A 21,342-nucleotide genomic window follows, 5' to 3' on the forward strand; every position below is an offset into this window, starting at 1 on the left:
GTATAGCAATGATGATTTGGCATAACTGAGATTTGGCTTAGCCTGAGTAACATGAAAGCTGTTAGAATCCTTTCAGTGAAAAGCGTATGGCAAGAAAGGAGTTGGAGATGCCACCCTATCTACAAAATGCCATTACCTGGTATTTGACAGAGAATATTTACTATTTAAGTTGCGTCCATTTGGTGCATGACATGAAATGCCTTGTTGCTTCTCTTTGAAGAGAGCTCAATGAGGAATAATAACAATAACACCACCACCACCACCACTAATAATAATAATAATAATAATACAGAAAACTTATATAAAGAAAATCCGTCAAGGTTTAACATGTAAAAGCCAAAAACATAATGGAAAATTACTGGGAAGGAAAGTGATAAAGTCTGTATGGAAAAATCTTTTCACCATGTTGAGCTGGTATAACACAATCATGAGCATTAAAATGTACAACACATGTCCTTTAAACCAACAATTCCCTCAATTTTTTTTTTGGCTTTGTAATAGCATGTAAAGAATGAATTTCTGGAAACTGAAGACCATTCCATAAATCTGAAATGATTTTGTAAATACCATGCAATGATTTACCTCAGTTAAAATGTTTATTGACTCATCTAAATAAAAGGTTAATCTGGAAAATTAAAAAGGCTTCTCTGCTTCCAACCATTCAGGAAGGACCATCACATTATGAAAGGATTAAAACACTTCTAGGATGTCTGAGTTATTGAAAGAATTAGAACACTTTAAAGTGAAATTTCTTTCCAAGTTGAGATAGGAAGGAAAATATAAATAAATGAATAAACAAATATTAAAAAAAAGGCTGGAGGTCCTGAAATTTGTGTCTATCCAAATGAAAAATAATCCTAACTATAAAGTGATTTTTGGAGGAAAAAAGGTTTATCTTTGTGTTCCTTTTTTGGTTTTACCTCCCTTTACCACAGAACAGGCTCCAGTTTGGTTCCTTCATCCTTCAAATATTACTTTCTTGTCACACTGTGCTGTTTGGGAAAAGACTGAATTTTTATTCCTTTGTTATTTTCCATTTTGGAATGCAGGACTTTATCACAGCTGGAAATGCTTATGAAGTTCAGGTGAAGTGTCACTGTGAATGACTGTGGTATGCATTTGTGAGGTATTTGAATGGTCTTATAGCTTATCGTCTAGTTCAATATACCTGATCATATATCTGAATTCAAGAGTGTGTTCTCTGTATTTATCCTTTATTTTAACACTGCTTAATTAAACTGTACTTCAGAATAGGATGATAATTTGATTAGTCAGAAGATTTGCTCCCACCTTGCTGTCGTAGAGTAAGAATAGCTAAGCTGACTAGCTTAAGGCAAGGATTTTAAACATATGGCACTGCAAACAGCCTGTAGTATTTTAATGTTTATGAAAAATTTGAATATAATTACTAAGGCATATTTAATAGTTGATGCAGCACTGAATTCCATAATTTTCTTAAGATAATGTGCGCTTCTCAAAATTTAAAACATTCAGTTGATGATAAGGAGCATCACAGTGGCATAAAGTTCAGCAGTCAGTCTTCAGCCTGATGATGGTTCCAGAATTTTATGGGATGGAAAGTTTGGAAAAATACAGCTATATGTTCCGTAAAGCACTCCTGCAATATCATGCAAACATAGAAGTGAAAGATGTTAAAACCCCAGCTGTTATTTTACAGAAAAAGTCTCAACATGAGTAAGCCTCAATATTTGTTGTCAACTCTGACACAAGATTTGGATAGGCAGTAGGAAATAAGGACACCCATAGGGAAGTCTTTCTGTTGAAAGAGGCTAAGAGTAAAAGTGGGATAAAAGAATTAAGTAGTTTTATTTCCAATTCAACTTGAAAATAAATCAAAAACTGTGGTTAAAGCGAGACTTGGCAGAGTTCTGATTAAAGAAGAATAGGAGGATATTTTCTATAAACTTAATGTCAGTTACAACAATAAAGGAAACATGCTGAAAAGCAGATAAAGAATAAAAAATATGCTTTCTCTAAAGGCTCTACTTTGAATAGCTAGAAGGATAAAGAAAGTGTAAGAGGAGGATCTTAGAGACAAATTTATGAGATTATGGTATCAGAATTTCCAACGGACTCAGCAGAAAATAATACCATATGTGTTCTGTAGGAAGGAGACACACTGAGATTAGTGTCTGATACCAGATTACATTCTCCACTGCCTTTGACTTTGTGCATTTGTACCTCCACAAAGTGGGTATAAAGAGCTAATAGCAATAGAAGTTAGCAGAGAATTCTGATCCATTGGCATTGCTATCTGTTTTGCACACAAGTAGCTCCTCAGGGTTCAAGGCAAAGAGCTCTGAAGTACTGCTGGGTGTACTTTACACTCTGGTTAGTGATTGTAACTAGTACAATTAACCCCCTTTTCTTACATTTACAAGATTTTCTGAACTCTTTTCTACCTTTGAATATTCAGCTGATACGGACAAGCTCAGAAGTATGGTTAGCCTCATACCCACAGACTTTTTCTTGTTTTTCAAACAAAAATATGAAGGTCACCTTCGAAGAAAGTATTACCTTTCTGATTTTGATATCAGAAAACAGAACATAGGAGATAGGAAAAAGTCACCTGAGATAACATAGAATTTGTTATAGAACCTAGAGTTAAGCCCAGATTGTTTGAAGAAAAGACAAGCATACACTAATTCACAGGCCCTATGTTTCCCGTAGTACTTCCAGACATATGAACTGTAGAACTGGATATGACAGTGAAAAACACTAAGTCTCAAGTGGCATGCACCAAGGTACAGCTCTTATTCACACATTGGCTGTGCTCCCTTTCTTATTCATAGACTTTCACTGGAATTTTGTTCCTTTATAAAAACCCATGCTAATAATATTAACTCTGCTCTGGTGTGGCCTCACCTTGAATATTGTGTGCAGTTTTGGGCACAACAGCATAAGAAAGGAGGGCAACAAAGATGGTGAAGAGCCTTGAGGGGAAGCCGTATGAGGAGCAGCTGAGGTTGCTTGGTCAGTTCAGCCTGGAGAAGAGGACACTGAGGGCAGACCTCATTGCAGTTACAACTTCCTTGTGAGGGGAAGAGGAGAGGCAGACACTGATCTCTTGTCTACGATGACCTGTGACAGAACCTGAGGGAATGGCCTGAAGTTGTGTCAGGGGAAGCTGGGTATTAGAAAAATGTTCTTCACCCAGAGGGTGTTTGGTCACTGGGATGAGCTGCCCAGGGAAGTGGTCACAGCACCAAGTCTGCCAGAGTTCAAGAAGTGTTTGGACAATACTCTCAAGCATAGTGTCATAGTGTGACTCTTGGGGATGATCCTGTGCAGGGCCAGGAGTTGGAGTTGATGTTCCTTGTGGGTCCCTTCCAACTCAGCATATTCTATGATTCTGTGAAGTGCTAGAGTCCTTGGGAAAGGATAACAGTGGCCTGGTGCCTAGACATGGTATGAAATAGGGCTGTTCATATTTCTGTTATGACACACAAACCCACAGCATCCATACAATGTATAATATGGCTGTTTCAGTTCTAGTGGGCAACAGCATCTGAGTTGCTAGAAAGAGACGTTCAGCAATGTTTTGGTTAGGCTAGGTTACTGGTCCTGTTATATCTCATTCAGAACTCTAAAAAGTGTAAGAACTCAAAGTAGCAGGGGCTGTGACAGGCAAAGGAGGCAGAGTGTGCTAAACTAACTCTACATAAGCCAGTCCTTATATGTGACAAAGTAGGAGAGCATTCTGCACAAACAAGGTACCCGGTTTTGAAACTGAATATTCATACTGCACTCGTGGAAAGGAAGGGTGAATTAGGGTTAAGAAAAACACCTGCTGTAAAGGATCAATGAACTCTTCTGATAGACAGCAAAGAAAGGAAGGACATGAATCATCCTCTAAGTGTTATGTTAAAAGAAACTTGGAGTTCAGAAAATTGTTTCCCAAATTAGTATCCTAATTGTGTCTCACTTTTCATTTAAAAGCAAGACAAATTCTGAAGTCAACATTGAGCAGGAACAGACAGCAAAACCAAAGAATTATGGAAAGTTGGGGGTTCTCAATTAATTAATTCTACATATTAATATCAGTTCTACCTATTAGTTCTGATATCCACTGAGAAATATCAGTTCTGATATCCACCGAGAAATGTAGTTTTGTTAATGTTTTATGATAATGGAGATATTGGAAAAGTGCGGAGTGATAGTCCTACAGAAAACAATTGTACTACCTACCTATTTTTCTAGTGTTTTATCACAATGGTATCTTAGGTGCATTAGTGAATTTAAACATGGAAATTAAACACAGATTTTATGATCTTCTTTCGAAATTAATTAGCAAAAGTAAATGTTCTCCAAGGCATATGTAATAGGAGGACATCTCAATTAGATTTAAGTTCTTAACTGTCCTCTGTATCTGACAATTACTTCCTGTATTCGCAACAAAACACCTTAGGAATGGAATATATTTGATAGACCTATATAAGACAGACTTTGCATTAAGGTCTTAGAACAATCCAGGCAGTGGTCCTTTTTGTATTAACTGTGATATCTATGTCTTATCCAAGTTGTGCTGCAAAACTGCATACCACAGAAACCTGCAGAATGGATAATGAACAGTTTCTCAGCTGCAGAAGACACATCTCTGGCAAAGAATGTTGCTGTGAACATCCAGCTAGTGAAACCAATCTCAAATTTTGAAAGGCATATGATATGGTAAGAAATGGGAATACACAATAAAAATAGTGGAGTGATGTGGATTCAATAAATCACTCTGTTTATATCTAGATTAAGAATCTTCAAAACTCTTCCCTATCTTCAGGCCTATGATTTCCCAGAAAAATATTCTAACAAAAAGATTAGGATTGCAGAGTAATGAGAATTGCAGGAATCTTCTACCCATTTCCTAGAAATAATTTAAAGTTTTATAAACCAGCTTTGAACTTCTTAAAAATCCTCATCAGTTATAACTGTTATTCTCTCGCTGCTCTGGGTTATTCAGGAAAACAAAGCAAGGCATGCACATATAAAAGGTGTGAGTAATGCTGCAGCCAGAAACAGGCTAGTTTCTGTATGGAAGCAAGATTCAAATTCAATCGGTAGATATCAAATCTATTAATATTATGATAAGGACAGTCTTATGGAGCTGCTGAAAACATCAGTGAGTACACTGCAGAGGAATGTGTGGAGAAAAGAAACTAGAGGAATAAAGCTCATGATAAAGAGTTCTACTAGTGCAAGAAAAAGCTCAGGTGTTTACCTTGAAAAAGTATTCCACAATTCACTCAGGCAGTTTGAGTCATCTATTTTTAACCATGCAAGGGGATGATTCTGCTCTAGTGGGTATCTGGTGAATTGGCTCATCTTGCTCTGACGTGCTAAACCCCCAAGAGCTACTGCACGTTCACTTGGGTTCTGTTCAGAGACTGAGCTTTTTAGGTTTATTTGTATTAATCATAGGCATTATTCCAGACAATCTGTGCTCAAGGGGACTTACAGAAATTCCACAATAATTCCACAGACTTCAGCTACTAACAAATTCCACAAACATACTGAAAAGATAGAAAGGCTATTAATCTGCTATTTATTAATGTATGAATCTCAGCAAATAGCAAATTCCTCTGGCTGCAAGTTAACTTTCAATAAAAACATGTTGCGAGGTCGGGATTATCTACATTCCTTAACAGTAGTTTTCAATGTATTGTTATGTACATTTTACATGTACATCTTTACCATTATACATTCAGGCTCACTGAATCTTACACTGTCTTCTAAACAGAATTGCCATCCCACTTGAGAGTTATCTATTACCATGATCTTGTGAAACTTTTTTCATCACACAACACCATCACTGAGCTCATTCTTGCTTGAGAAAATGCTTTGTTCATTATACACTTTCATGCCACTTTCTTTTCTTGCTTTACTCCCATCAGGCTTGCCATGCATGCAAAATTCTCAATTATTGAATGCTAATTTCCCGACAGTGTCTTGCAGTACATGAGTACAAATTAGCTTGTCAAATTAAGAACAAACAGCTTGGAAAGTATTTGAAGAAGCTGGGTGTGGAGCAATTTTTTGCTCAATAAGGTATAGATCTACTTATAGTATCATTCCTATAAGTAATGTATTAGGACTGACAAATTTACACATTATTTCTTGATACATTTGTCACACTTGATTAAAAAGATCAATTGCTGTTTCAATACAACTTTTAAAACACAAGAAAAATATGTTGCATTTTAATCAGAGCAAACTCTGACAAAGGACTATAACTTCTGATACTCAGGTTTGCAGTATGATTGCTTCATAATTGGCAAAGGAACAGTATACAGGCTAGAAAACCAGTACTGACATTACTTTTCATTTATCACAGGGTAAATTTGACCTAATTCAACAATCCAGTTGTTAAAACTCAGGTTTAGGTGTAGCTGTGTTTTCACATAAAACCACTCCAGCATAAAGAACTGCAGTAGTGAAATACAAACAGATAGAATTTGGGCACATTTCTTCTGCTTTTTTTGAAGCAGAGGTGTGATCAGCAAATTCATGAAGTGAGGCACAATAATAGAATGGAATATATTTTACAGAATACACTATATTTTAAACGTCTAGTCCTTCTTAAGCATTTCAAATGAGATTTTCCTAGTCATTTGTATATGAAATTATTACATTAATTGGATTATATATGCTCCCTCTGGTGGTTTACTTAATCCATAAAAATGCCTCATTTTTTTTAGCTTGTAATTCAATGACTAAGATACTGTGGCCAATTCTGTAATAACAGCACACTACTGTCCCTTAAAGAGTGTTTGGATAAAAATGGCATGAGTATAAATCAGCAAGTCTTCCTACCATCCTTCAGTTTGGAATTGAACTACGAAATATCCCTAAAGCAATCAAAAAAAGAAAATCAAAACCTCAAATAGTTAAAATGAGGAAGTATCTGAAAGTGAGCACTTTGAAAAAACCTAGTGACCTTTTGATGGACTGATAACATCAGTGGGCAAGGCAAGGTCTATGGATGTTACCTCTCTGCAGTTTGTAAGGACTCTGACATGGTCCTCCACAACATCCTTCACTCTATATTGGAGATGGAATTGGTCAGGTATTTGCACCTACAAAGTAGTGGTCAAAGGATCAGTGTCCCAGCGAAGGTAGGTGCCAAGTGGTGTCCTTCAAGGGTTTGTACTGGGACCAGTACTACTTAATATCTTCATCAATGACACTGACAGTGGGAGTGAGGGCACCCTCAGCAAGTCTACAGACAGCACCAAGCTCAGTGATGAAGCCTCTCCCTGCTTTCCAGTGGAATCTACAACCTTCCTTGTGGTATCATCTATCAAATAGAAGCTAAAGAAAATGTAGATATCAAACAGTAAGCCATGTGTGGAGAAGGATTCTGTGTTTCTTATTTGGAGTTAATTATTTTCTTTTATAAATCAGGAGGTTTATGTATTTAGATAGAATGATAATTATTTTGGTGCCTTTTTTGTAATTCTCTATGGAAGGTGCTTTTCTTAGCTGATAAATATTTTAGATTATGTAAGACTATAACTTATACTACTATATTTGAGTCAACACAGTTTTTATGAAAATAGGTCTTGTCAACTGGGACATATAGAACAACAAACAAAAACCTAACCCTTTTCCTCTTCCTGATATTAAAAATTTCCAGACACAAACTCACATTTGAAATTAACTAAACGTGTTTCTAATTTCCTTTTAAAGGAAGAATAAACAAACAAGACATTTCAAATTTGCCTGGAAGTTCAGAAGGGAAGTAATAGGCATTTGGTTTTTATCTCAATTACCATAAGGGCTCCATAGAAAACTGTCAGTTCATATTTCAATTGTAACAGGTTTTCTTAAGAACTTGAGGTGGGTAAAGATTCTCCCTTCCCTGCTTTCCAGCTAATCAGCATGGAATGCAAAAGAGCTTGTTTCTTTATTATCTGCTTAGATGAGAATAGTGATCATAATAGTAAAAGAAGTATCAAAACTTAAATAACATTATTGCTACTATTCCCAGACATGCTTCTGATTTTTCAGTTTGCTCTGAACACATTCCACAAAATCCAGCCATAACTTTTCCATTTATACAACTAGTGCTGCTGTTAGCACAAGAAATTAAACATTGAAGTAAAATGGGATTTTTTTTTATTTGTTTGTTTTTAGCTCAGGATTGCTTTAAGAGCATAAGAAGCTTTGGGACCTGTGCTTACATACATGGGCAAGATGACTCTTCCTAGAGTGCATGGAGTGTCCTGACTCATCACTACACACAGAAAGTACTGGAATATGTACAATCTGTTTAAGGGCACCTTTCAAACTGGGAATTTGCACTCTATAGGTCAATACCATAAACTGATATGATTTCAAACCAGATTACTCAGTGCATACTCCAGAATACAGAGACTCTTTTAAGGATAAGAGTGCACTTAAGCATTTAACATGAGCAAGATCTCTTGGTGAACTGGGACTCCCAAAGCCAAATCTCTCTAACCTTGCAGACCTACGAAAGTCCCCAGCATTGCTGCCTGGACAGCAGTGTCAGGAGCTAACTCTGAGTCTCCAGGCAGCCAGTGCCTGAGGGTAGTTGGAACTGATCTGAGCTGGAGCCATGCAAAGAAGTTTCGGTGCTCAGGCTCACACATCTCCTCATGTAATGGGCCATTCTTCAGGGGTGACATTTTCTGAGGATCCATGTTCACTTACCTTCTATGCTTCAGGGGGTTCTCTGATCACTGAGATATTTTTGTGTAAAGGGCAGTGTCAACCCTAATGAGTGAAGGAGCTCAGCAATTTCACTGCTGAGCCCTGCTTAGAGTCAGCTGAAGATACTTCCTCAGACAAAATGTTTGAACCTCAGAGATCCTTTTGATCTTAGATATTAAGTCCAGAGTTTGGTGAAAAGATGCTTTCCAATTCTGCATAACTTCCCTTGAAAACCTAAGTGAGTCTGCCACCAAAGCATCCTTGTTGATCTAGCTGTTAGGATTTTGGGAGCTCTTGGCATCAGGCAAATAGTTTTGAGGATTAAACATTTGAGCATAGGCACCAGCAGTGACAGCTGAATAAAGATATCATCTGAACTTTTTGCCGCCCTTGCCCTTAGGACTATGGTACTCCAGTTCCCTGTCTTCAGTATTAGAGTGATGGTACCACACCAAAACTGAGTGATGCCTCAAGGTTCAGGAGGTCCTTTTGTCCTGCATTAATGAAATAAAGCATGAGATATGCAAAATCTGAGTCTCCAGCATGCACAGATTGCGAAAATGTGCTCTTTGTCTGCTTATTTCTGAACACACTGAAATATCAATTTCATTTCATTGCCCAAATCTGAGACTTTCCTGAAGTTCATTAAAATAAAACCATAAATATCTAGGGAATCTTTATTTATTGGACAATGAACTTCAAATATCTCCTAGGGAATTCACTATTTCAGTATATGTGAGCAACTTTTACAAACTGAAGCTATAAAATAATAGCAAGGTTTGTTTTAAAGCTTCCAAAAACTTTCCAAGAAAATGACATCTCTAACATGCAAGCTATACCAATTCATGCAAGCTGCACCATTTTCAGAAGCAGAAAAAAAAGATATAAACAATTCTAACATTAGTGAATTCTTTCAGTTTTTACATTCAGGAAGTCAAAGATAATGAAGAGCAAATGATCCAAATTTCAGCCACAGGTGTCTCCTATGAGGCAAGCAAGAGAGTGTTTCTGGCATTTGACATAAGTCCTTGTGTTGCAGAAAGCTATAATACTATCTTATTTTACATATTTATGGTTAATATCTTTTTGAACAGTTTTGCTTATGAAACAGTTATGAAATATGCATAGTTCCCCCAAAAATTAGTTCCTAGTGGGGATCCTCCATCGCTGAAATCAAAAGAAAATGATGTGCCTTTGCTTTAGTCATGATAAAATTGTATGACACACATCATATTGGAGTTCAGAATGGATAGTTTGATGACCTCTTATGGAAAGGCTAAGGTGATTTAAGCTTGTAAAAAGTGCAGGAGTAGAGGATTTTGCCCCAAATCATGTACAAAATGAACCTGCCTGTCCAATCATTGCAGAGTTGGCACAGCAGCTGGGCTGAAGTTACAGGTAGGAAACAACCCACTGTTGCAGGATAAAGCTATTTCCATTCCAACACAGACTGCCCACATGGGGGAGTACAATTATTCTGCAATCATTCTGTTGGTGAATTTTCCTTGTGCAGTTACAGGTTTTAAATATTTTTTTTCCAACAACTGTGCTTTCCTGTGTGAATGATTCAGTAAGTGGATTAAATTTTATACAAGGAAAAAAATATACAAGATGATGCTCAACATGAGCCAACAGTGTGCCCAGGTGGCCAAGAAGGCCAATGGGATCCTGTCCTGTATCAAAAACAGTGTGGCCAGCAGGACCAGGGAAGTGATCCTTCCCCTGTACTCTGCATTGGTGAGGCCACACCTTGAGTACTGTGTTCAGTTCTGGGCCCCTCAGTTCAGAAAGGATATTGAGGTGCTGGAGTGAGTCCAGAGAAGAGCAACAAGGCTGGTGAAGGGACTGGAGCACAAGCCCTATGGGGAGAGGCTGAGGGAGCTGGGGTTGTTTAGCCTGGAGAAGAGGAGGCTCAGAGGTGACCTCATCACTGTCTAGAACTACCTGAAGAGAAGTTCTAGCCAGGTGGGGGCTGGTCTCTTCTCCCAGGCACTCAGCAACAGGACAAGGGGGCACGGGCTTAAGCTCTGCCAGAGGAAATTTAGGTTGGATATCAGAAAAAAATTCTTTTCAGAGAGAGTAATCAGGCATTGGAATGGGCTGCCCAGAGAGGTGGTGGATTCACCATTCCTAGAGATTTTTAAACGCAGATTGGATGTGGCGCTGAGTGCCATGATCTAGTAAATGGACTAGAGTTGGACCAAGGGTTGGACTCGATGATCTTGGAGGTCTTTTCCAACCCAATTGATTCTATGATTCTATGATTCTATGCTGCTGGTAATAATATTGCTCTGTTTAAACAGTGCAACAAGTTCCTGAGAAAAAAGATTTGTAGAATTGGTATAGAGTTGTGTTGGTTTAAAGGTAAACCAGTAGGAGAAATGAACCCTAATCAAGAGAGATTACAAGTCAGAGTTATAATTTACTAAAAAGATTACAATAAATATAATGATACAGAATAAAAATTGGTTTTAACCCACAAAAAACAGATGTAGAACCCAGCACACTGGGGCATGAACAGAACAGTGTTCATTAGCCCCTGTACCGAGCGCCACGTGGTCCCCCTGAGTACAAAGTAAAAGGAAAGGAAAACCTGTTGGTGAGGATGATGGTTGCAGTCCTGTTGAGGTTCTGGTCCTCCTCTGGATCCAACAAGTGGTACCAGAAATCCCCAAACCCGAAGGTTATATATGCTCAGGTTTAGGTGGGAATGCTCAGTATTTACCTGAGGATGAAGAGTTTCACAATGACTCTGTGACTCATGAGATATTTTTGGAATCTTTGATGGTCTTGGTCCTTGCAGCTGCCTATTGTGCCAGCCCCTAATAGCCTATTAGCAGACATGACCCCTCAGGCTGGGTGTGAAGGTGCTAATGTCTCCCCAGAGGGGAGGTATCACAGTTGACTCATTGGTGTGAAGACAGAACCATTCCTTTGCCTCCGGGGATTCTTTAACATCCAGCTTGTAGCCTGGGCTGTCAGGTGTGCCTGGGCAGCTGCTGCAAATGATCCATTATTAACAGTTCATCAGAAATGAGAGTGTAGAATACAAAGTTTTGCTTACCTCCACATAGTGATAAACTGGTCCCAGCTGCTGCAACTAGGAAAAAAAGTTTTTTTTTCCCAAGGGTATGTCGTTGCTTGTAACCCAGTGGAAGTCCATCTGGTCTGGAAGATCTCAGTTTAGAGCACCAAACTACTACTGCAGCACCACAGAAGAAAGATCACTGGGTATTCTGGCCATATCTAATCCTCATTTCTGCCTAACAGTCCCCTCACTAGCAAGCAGGCATTCTCCCTCTGCAGAAATCTGAGTGCTAGATCAATTGGTAGATAACTGATACTGTGAAAAACAGTCACTACCAGTTCAAAGTCTTCTTCAGGCTTTTCCACCAAAGGCAAATTGGATTCCCCACCCTGGGCTTTGCTTATAGCCAAGAGAGGCAGTTTTGGTTCCTCCCCTCCTGGATGAGCGTGTCCAGTCAGCTTTGTGACTGAGAAGCATTCCTCCTACTTCAAAAAGCCCTATGAGCACCTACTTGAAAGTGAACAGTAAATAGTAAATTTCTTTACTCCAGACACTTTTGAAATGCCTAAGTTAATACTTCATGTAACACTTTCCCCTTGTTTTTTTCATGCTGATTTTATTCTACTGCAGTAGAGCAATGTATATCACAACAGGAGATAAAAGTCTCCATTGATTTACAAGATTGGTGACTGAAGAGCAGTGACACACAGAAAAAGCTGGAGAGCTCTGATGAAGGAATTCACAACTTTTCATCCTTTATGATTTTTAACTAGGATATTATACTTTCTTGTTGAGAAAATGCATCTTAATCAGATGAAAAAAGAACATTTTAACACAGCAAATTTTTTTTTTTGAAGGGAACAAAACCACAGCGTAGTACTGAAGCAAACGATTCTGAGTACTCTTCTGTGATCCAGACATCACTAAGAAGGGAATAAGATTAATTTTTTGTATTTCCCTAAAATGAATATACACGTTGAAAAACAGCAAGGTAAAAGAAGGGAGGCACCGGACTAGAAGGTCAGAGAATGTATCCAGAACTAGTAGGAAGCAGAAAACTTTCCAAGGAATGAGTTCTTAGTGTAACTAAATACATGTTTGGTCTTCACATTTTGGAAAACAAGCTGCCTCTTTTCACAATATATGTAACCACTTAGTATTTCAGATCTGTTTCTCCACAGAGTTGAAATAGTAAAAATAAACTGCTCATTTCAGAAGTTGGAGAAGAGTGGTCAAAAAGGTAATGAGACTTGAGGCAGACATCATCATCATCAAAGGCAGGTTTTTGGAGGAAATAAGTTAAAAAATAAGGTGAAAAACCTTGTATAAGGTTAGTAAGTATGGGGGTCTGAACCACAGCCTCAGTGATCAAGTTCCAGATGAAGAAAGTCATGAACAAAGCAGTCTGATCTCATGGCTGGCCCCGCTTTGAGTGGGAGGTTAGTCTAGATGACCTTTAGAAGATCATTCTATTCAGAACTATTTTATGACTCTATATACAATTCTCCATTTGCTAAAACCCAACTGAATATTGTTCGTCTTAATAGATGCACATTGGATGGTATGACTGGTTTTAAAGTACTGAAATTCTCATGTAGAGACATATTCTTAGTTTGCTTTTCTGGATCCATCCTTTTTTTGAGAAACCGTCTGCAGTGCCCGCTTTTGCTGGTAGTCAATGTACAAAGACAGACTGCATGGAGTGACAGTCTCAGTACTGTCAGTAATGGGCTAATTAATAGCAATGAAACTGTTCCCTCTATCTGCTGCAGCTCATCAAAGACACAACCATGCTGCAGTGTGGAGTCAGCTGGTTTTGGGAAACAGTGCATAACTACCTCACAGCAGGTTCATCTCCGATTGCAGTGTGATCCTCACAGGCAAAACAAAAAGCAGTATTTTCTTCATCCAAAATTTAATTGAACAGAAACAGATGTGTTCAGACTGTATATTTTTCTGCAATAAATTACAGTTTGCCAGTTGTGAGTGGGCAGCCACAAGTTCACAGAAACATGTGAAAGGAAACACTGTGTGACTACATGCCTGGTGTTGCTTCTGCTAAAGGTGAAAAGTAAAACTGACCCAGTTCTCTACAGTGAAATTGTGCCTCAGTGAGCAAAACAGATCTTCCAGTAATTCCAGAACTCACAATACTCAGAATACCACACAAGATTTCAGGGTTTGCCTGTTCTTTATAAGAGGTCTGAACTTTACAATTGTGTTTATCCAAACAGAAATAAGAACACTGGCCATAACAGAAACTCAGTGCTACAGCATCTGTTGATGGAAGGAGAATTAAGCAATGCTGAAAGCAAGGAATCAGATAAAGAAAACACGAACTGATTGTATTTGCTTGGAACAGTTTTCTAGAAGTAGTCTTTCCTCTGAAGATATTTGATATTTTCTGTTACATGACTTCACTTAGCTCTAACTCCACTAAAAAGTTTCTTCAAGATAAATGTGGAACAGAATTACTTTTCAAGTGACTTACTAGAGGAGCTGAAGCTTAAGAAAACATTATAAGTGACCCAAATTTCCCAATTCTCTGCCAAGTTCACCAGCTATTTATCAGTTTTTCAACATGATGTCAAATTATTGCACTATTTAGAGTGTTAATAGCCTTTTCTCATTTCATTATGCATCCATTTTATACATAAAATTTTTGAACCTAATCACGAGGGTTGAAAAACACAATAATAAATATCTAATATGATATTGCATTTTGTTTCAGAGAATGGGTGTTAAATTCTTGCCAGTCAAGGAAGGTCAGTGAGTGAAGAACGTTTAGAAAAGCTACAGCTGCAGTTTCCCTTTTGCTGGCTGTGCTCCAGCTGCTCCACAGTCAAAGGAGTCCTGCCACAGACCTACTGTCCTCATCAGTATGGCAGTGAGAGGAGACCCAAAGCACCCTCTAAGTATAATGACAAGTTAAAGTCAAAAATACTCTGACTCTTTGGATATGTTGGTCTCCCTACTGCTGAAAAGTGAGCCTTTATAGTTACAGTAACACCCTGCATTTCCATGTGGTTAAATTATTTTTTATGAAGTGAGGGCTATAGGGAGAAAATATGAATTGTATTAAGATTTATACTTGTTGTTATCCTTCATAAGGATTTTAAAGTATTACTAAAGAAATAGGAACAAGGGCTTAACTCCCAAAGCAACTGTTTTGACTATTCTTGCCTAATTGCTGAAGTGAAATGAGACGATGATGTTTTGCTAGTGATCACAACTGAGGTTTATGCTCAGTGTAACTGCATATATATAAAAGAACCAAATATAATAACACTTCATGCTGAATAACCTGTAGGCAATGGTTTTGGATACCCTTTGAACATGGCTGCGTAGCAAAGGAAAAAAAAAAGAAAAATCTTTTTCTTTACCTTTGGAGTTTACTGCACCAGCTGCAGTTGAAACCAATCTGGGCAGTGACACAGGGACCACAGCTGGTAAACTGGAGACAAGCTGGGATGTAGACAAGCAAAGACAAATTAGTACAATAATTCACATAAAAATCACAAAAGACTACATCTTCTGATAATATATATTTAGGTATTCAGCAGGTTCATACATGTCCAAAATAAGACCTTGAAACCAGAATATTACTATGCAGTGCACAAAATACATGCAAAAAATTAGAATTTATCTGCAGGATTCTATTTGTAAATGTATTCCCACTTCCACATATTTTCATTCAGCTTCATTGGTAAATTTTTATCTTTTTGCTTAATATTAAATGTTTCCTTAAATCACTTTCTTCCCTGGCTCCAGCATTCCTTGGTGTTCCTAACATTCAGACACAAGCACATAATAAGACTAACAGAAAACTGTGCAAGAACTAAAACTGGATTAAAAATTAGGAAAAATAGATGTTACTGTTTTCATGGTAGTACAGCTGGCATTTTAAATGCAGAGATTTCTAAATAGTGCAGTTTTACTTTGGACAAAAGAGGTAGATGAACTGCAAAATATGTTTGGGAATATTCCTTTGTGATGTGATGCACAGTACACAGAAAAAATTATGTTTGCCTTGCAAACAAGAAAAAAAATATTTTTTTTCCTCTTGAGGAATCAAACTTAAATGCAATATAATCATTCTTCTGAAAAACAATTTGGCACAAATTTCATTCAAAACCTACTGGGAGCTACATACCTATAAACTAACTTGAGATACATGAGGATGTACTGGATAAATGCATCATCCATATGGGAATCTGAGAGAGAAAAAAATGAATCTGTTCATGAGTCCAAGTCCACAGATAAACCAAAATATTTTAAATTCTGTTTGTGTTGCTGGGATGGAGAGGGAAGTGCTTCCTAGATCTGGCTCCTGCTCGTTATGCTTTACTTACTTGGAAGAGGTATCATTTCAACAGCTGAGAGATTGGTAATCTTTGACATCTGTAGCTCCACCCTGTGGTATTCATAAATTGTTCTTCTACGGACATCTACCATGAAAGAAAAAAAAATCATATTTTACTATTTTGCACTCTTTAGATGGTGAAAAATAGTGGATGTAATGACTGCACACTGTTCCTTAGGGGCACACAGGGCACCAATTTTCTCCAAGAATATAGTTTTAACTTTAGACATCATGAAAGAGCATGTAAAGATAATTTTTCACTTGAGAAACCGTCAGAGCTGATGGAATAAGTACCTATTTCTGGCAAAGAATTATGAAAATGCTGAGTGTGCTCTCAAGCATCTTAGTGATTGATTTAGGCAGAAATTCTAGAGAGAATACTGTCAGACATTTTAGGGTGTATTTCAGATGCTTGCTAAGACTTTTCTCAGCTTACAGACTTGAGAGAAATGTTTTATATGCTCACTTTGTCACTTCTTGCCAAGATGTGCAAACAAAACTGATTTCATTGCTTAATCAAATTTGTGAGCTACAAGCTGGTTCACATCTAAATGTACTAGAATATTTTTCATATTATAACATTGCATTGAAGAAGACAAGAAAAGTCTTCCTAAACAGCCAGTGCTATGCATAACCTTTACACAAGCTGACTGCACTTGAGTTTCTCAAAGAAGAAATCCAATATAGTCAATTCATGAATCTTATGACTTTTGAACTCACAGGTAACTGTAACACCCAAGCACAAGATAAGCATGAAAAAAATCACATGCTATTTCCCAGATCAATATCTTATAATATATTCTGAATATTCTAGGTTTTATGTGCACAGTTGCAATGCAGACGAGTGGGCTTATATATTTGCAAATTAAAAGTACAGCCTATACCACCAGTTTGACACAAAAATGTCAATTTTCTTGTGTGCTGGTTTTCTATTTATGTCCCTTTTGAAGGTCTGCTAAAATAATTGAAATCAGTGTTAAATACAGTCACTAACCCTGGGGAATCTTTCCATAGAGGAAAAAAAAGGGTTACACACAAGGGATTAACAGGTTATTCCAGGCAATGACTGGTCTGAATCTACATGCAAGAGAAGTGACTTGTAGACACCCATAAACTCAATCTTAGGTGGTCTCCTGTGTTGCCAGTCCTGTATGGATTAGGGCACACCTTGTGGTTTAGGGAAGCAGCTTCCCCGCCCTCTCTTATTGCATTAGCTCTCAGATACAGGTAGACAGTGTCTGGCTTCCAGACAATAATATTTCTAGTTAGCTCAAATCACCACCTTTGTCAAATACTTCCTCTTGCAATTTATTTGAAGCTTTGCTCTGACCTTGCCCCTCCTGGTAGCAGATTTCTCTTTCAGAATTAACCTATAATTGAGCTTGTTTTATGTCTGACCTACAAAGTCATTCTGACTAGATAAAAGACAGATATGAGCATGTGCCAAAGTTTATCCCAATTAAACACCTTAGCCATGTCCTTCAAATACACTAGACAGAAAAAGCATTCAAGACAAAGTTAATCGTTTGCTGGAATAGGGAAAATCTCTTGCCAGACGCAAGAGGTTTATTCTCAAATGATAGTTAGACCCATAAAATCACCCACCAAATCAAAGGGATCAGAAAATATCTTCAAAATGAACTTCTGCCATTGCTGAAGGCTGTAAATTGTTTCCACAAAAGTCTTTATCCTTCTGTCCAAAAATATAAGGAAGTGAATATGTAAGTTCAAATGGTGGGGGCTGACACTTTAATTGAACTCCATCTCATCAGTAGGGCTACAGACTGGTATGCTATAATCCTGTTAATGCTGAACCTTTCCTAACAGATTCCTCACAGGACTTATAATAAAGAAGGAATCAACCAGAAATATGGCCTTCAAAAAATTCTGTAAGAATCAGTGACTCAGGGCACAGGCTTTTTACCTTTCCCAGCGCATGAAATTTCTGAAAAGCATTACTTTTAAGAGAATTAAGTGTGTTATCAAAAAAACCCCCAAATTCCAGTCATCCATATTTCAGCATAACTCTTGATCCCATTAAATTCCACTGCCTGACAGACTCAAGTTTGATCTTTTTCTTCAGAAAGATGACTGTGCCAACCACAGGTGGTGATTTTGCATATGAGGCATTTATCTACTGTAAGAAACTTAAGCGCAGAGAGGTATCTGCATAGTCATCTTCAAATGGCTTTGTATATACTTGCAGACAGGTGGTTGGAAACATGAGCATTAAAATTTATCTGCCTGTTCAGGCTTTAAAAACACTGCAGATATAAATTCTTTTGAAAGTTTGACTTAAACACACCATGCTTATGTCTTCAAAATGCACTTTTATCTCTCTTTTTAGAATTCTGAGTCTGTATCCCACTCAAAAAAAGCAGGATAGAAAAGCTAAACTCAACAGCATAAACAGAAAAATGAATACTCTCCCCTCATGCTTTCCCTCAAGCCTCTTTACATGTTCCTGCTGCAACCAAGGACACACACTGCCTTTCACTCAGGTGGAGCTTCTTCTTTGTCTCATGCTGTCTATTTAGGTCTTTCACAAATAAGTACTAGTGCAGAATCACAAAGAGCTTATGAGCCCGTGTACCTCAGTATACACCTCAACATGACAAGAACTAGTGAAATCTTTCAGTGCAGTAACATATACAGATATTTTGCTGAAAAGAGGTGTTAGATCAGGTCTAGCTGGGAAGGGAGGAAAGGAAAAGGCCTTTTTGCATGCAGATATACTTTAAAGTACCAGTCTCCGTGCTGAATTTCAGGAAATAAGCATATATTCTTCTTCTAGTCAAGAAAACATCTCACATTCTGTAAGTCTGAGTTTCTCAAACACACTTTTTAAACTGAATTATATAACTCATAATATATTTTAAAATAACAGATTTTATATTTTTTGTTGATATATATGCTTTCATTTATAGCATGGTTTAAACTGTTGCTTGTTTTGTTTCTGTGGCACGTACACGTGCTATCTTTGAACACAAGGCCAAAGGTACAGTCCCTGGAGAAAAATCTGAAGAAAACTCCAGCTACTTGAGGCAAGAACATTCCTCAGTGACCTAGAGAGATAACGTGGTAGGTCAGAAGGCCAGCTGAAAGTATCCTTTCAAACGATTAGGCAATGGATCAGTAAATTATAAATGTGCAAGATTCTGGTGTGACAAAATATTTCTGTGTAGTTTTATCACAGTAGTATTAAACTTAATGATGGCATGTAAGTATTCTATGAAGGAGAACTGCCAGAGGTGACCGAATATACTAGTTAGGGAGAGTGCTCTGGAGATGGAGCAGTAACAGGAGAGCACCAATGACTTTTTAACATGTCTGAAGGGTCAGTAGCTCATAAAACCCCATTTTAAATATATGTCTGACAGATGCATAATCTCAGTATCTTTTCCATTACATAATCACTTTTCCTCATACACCATTCCTCAGCTAAAACCTGCAATACAGTGAAATGTGAAAGTACTGAAGAAGTCATTCTGACTTTTTAAATTATATATTCACACAAATAAAAGCTTTTGCTTGAAAGATTTCTAGGGAACTGGCATTTGCCATATATCCAGAAAAACTGCTAAACAGGGCCATATGCATTCACACAGCTGCACTTTCACTTTTGAGTTTCTCTAACAGAGAAAACACAAATGGTAAGAGGGGGAATTTGATTATGCAGAAGTAAATTTGAAGTCAGCAATTTATGAGACATATCCAGCAAGCTGTAATCAGTTTGTGAAGAATATAAAGCATAGAGAGGTGTGGGGCACAGCTGCTTGTGCTATACAGCCACTGACTTTACTTGACAGCCTACTTGTTTAACATCACTGACTGAATAAAACCTTAAGGCAAATAAATATTTTGCCAGCCTGGTATGTCTGATTGCCATCACCACAAAAGGTAAGGGGCTCAGAATGCCAAAGCAATCTGTCCTTTGTTTTTAACAGCTTTGTATTGCAAAAGTTACCAACATTAACTAACCATTTCTTGAGGCACTGACACTGGGACCAAATATGCCTGTAACCAAACACCACCACAAGTGCTCTTGGTCACTGACTATTACAAACATTTGAATCTAGATAAAAATTCAGATTCCCTGATTGTATTAATTTTATCAGTCTCTTAAAAGTTACTAAAAAAATCCTTTCAAACCTGGAAACTGCAGGTCAAAGCCATATAATCTGTGAAAAAGCAAACCAGTGAAGTAGGCCCTGAAAACACCTTCTTTATTACTGCTCCAATGCTCTGCCTACCACACACCATCTACTTTGAAACTCTCCATGTCCTTTCAGATTTACCCCAATTTGTGATACCAGCTAAGTAGCTCTTAGTACAGCATCTAGGTGTGAAAAATTTGCTTTATTCCCCTACCCCACTATGCACCGAACTGCCTCACTCTGAGATTGGTCTGTGACAGGTTACAACAACATTTTAAACTTTGATCACCTTGTACCAACCCCTAAAGTGCTGTCATGCTGCCAAAGGTCAGCGGCATGGCCATCTCTTTGCTCCACTGCTCCTGAATGGGACATCTAGTGCAAGTGCAGCCCAGCCAAATCCTTTTGGACCAGCAGACACAAGGGCTGCAGGAGCTGCTACTCTGTGGGATTAGCTGCTCTAGTGGAAAGGATGAATACAGTGAATTGAGACCAATAACTGTGCAGCCCACTTTGCTCAGAGGTAGAAGACCACATTGCCAGAAAGGCAGCAGCAAATTAGGCTGTGATTTCCCAGGTGGTGCTGTGCCTTTATATAATAGTCATCCCAACATAAACTGTTAGTTGTTTTTTACCATTCAGGAAAGTAATGCTAAGGTTCTTTCAGAGGCTTCACTGCTGTAAACAAACTTTTGTTTTTAGTGACATCTTCAGCAAACAGTTGCAACATGCAGAGTTGTCACTTAAATGTATGCTTGAGGGACACTACATATTGAGTGACACTAATTGCACTGAAACTGGAATATTGCTAACACACAGCTCAGTCATAATTTCGTTCTGTTACAGTGTTGTTGAATAATTTCAATGTGATTAAACGTGAGCTCTCTAGGTATGGATTTCCTAAAATAGCTGTATCTAATACAGCAGAAGGCAAGATCATGGAGAAGTATGTCTCATTGTGTAGAAAAACCCAGTAGGCATAACCTCTAAGTGAAAGACTGGTAATTCACAGTGTAGCTCCCCTGAATCCGGCATTCTCTCATTTTACCAGTGTATTTCCATGCTTTTGTGGAAAACAAAGCACAATGTGGGAAGGCTCACTGGTG

General features: G+C 37.9%; 1 protein-coding gene across 2 annotated transcripts in view; it reads right to left on the bottom strand.

Moving 5' to 3' along the window:
• The window catches only part of PLXDC2 (plexin domain containing 2), a 246,037-nt gene that overhangs the window by 35,669 nt on the left and 189,026 nt on the right, over nt 1-21,342 (bottom strand). For both annotated transcript variants that reach the window (XR_011698271.1, XM_071560208.1), the window contains exons 8-9: nt 16,069-16,164; nt 15,100-15,181 (exon numbers count right to left, since the gene is read on the bottom strand). Coding sequence is in view for 1 of the 2 variants with exons in the window: in XM_071560208.1 (XP_071416309.1) it covers nt 15,100-15,181; nt 16,069-16,164 (178 nt within the window). In the remaining variant the exon portion in view is untranslated. The remainder of the gene's footprint in view (nt 1-15,099; nt 15,182-16,068; nt 16,165-21,342) is intronic.

This window comes from Pithys albifrons, chromosome 7, assembly GCF_047495875.1.
Source record: "Pithys albifrons albifrons isolate INPA30051 chromosome 7, PitAlb_v1, whole genome shotgun sequence".
NCBI classification, from domain to species: domain Eukaryota; kingdom Metazoa; phylum Chordata; class Aves; order Passeriformes; family Thamnophilidae; genus Pithys; species Pithys albifrons.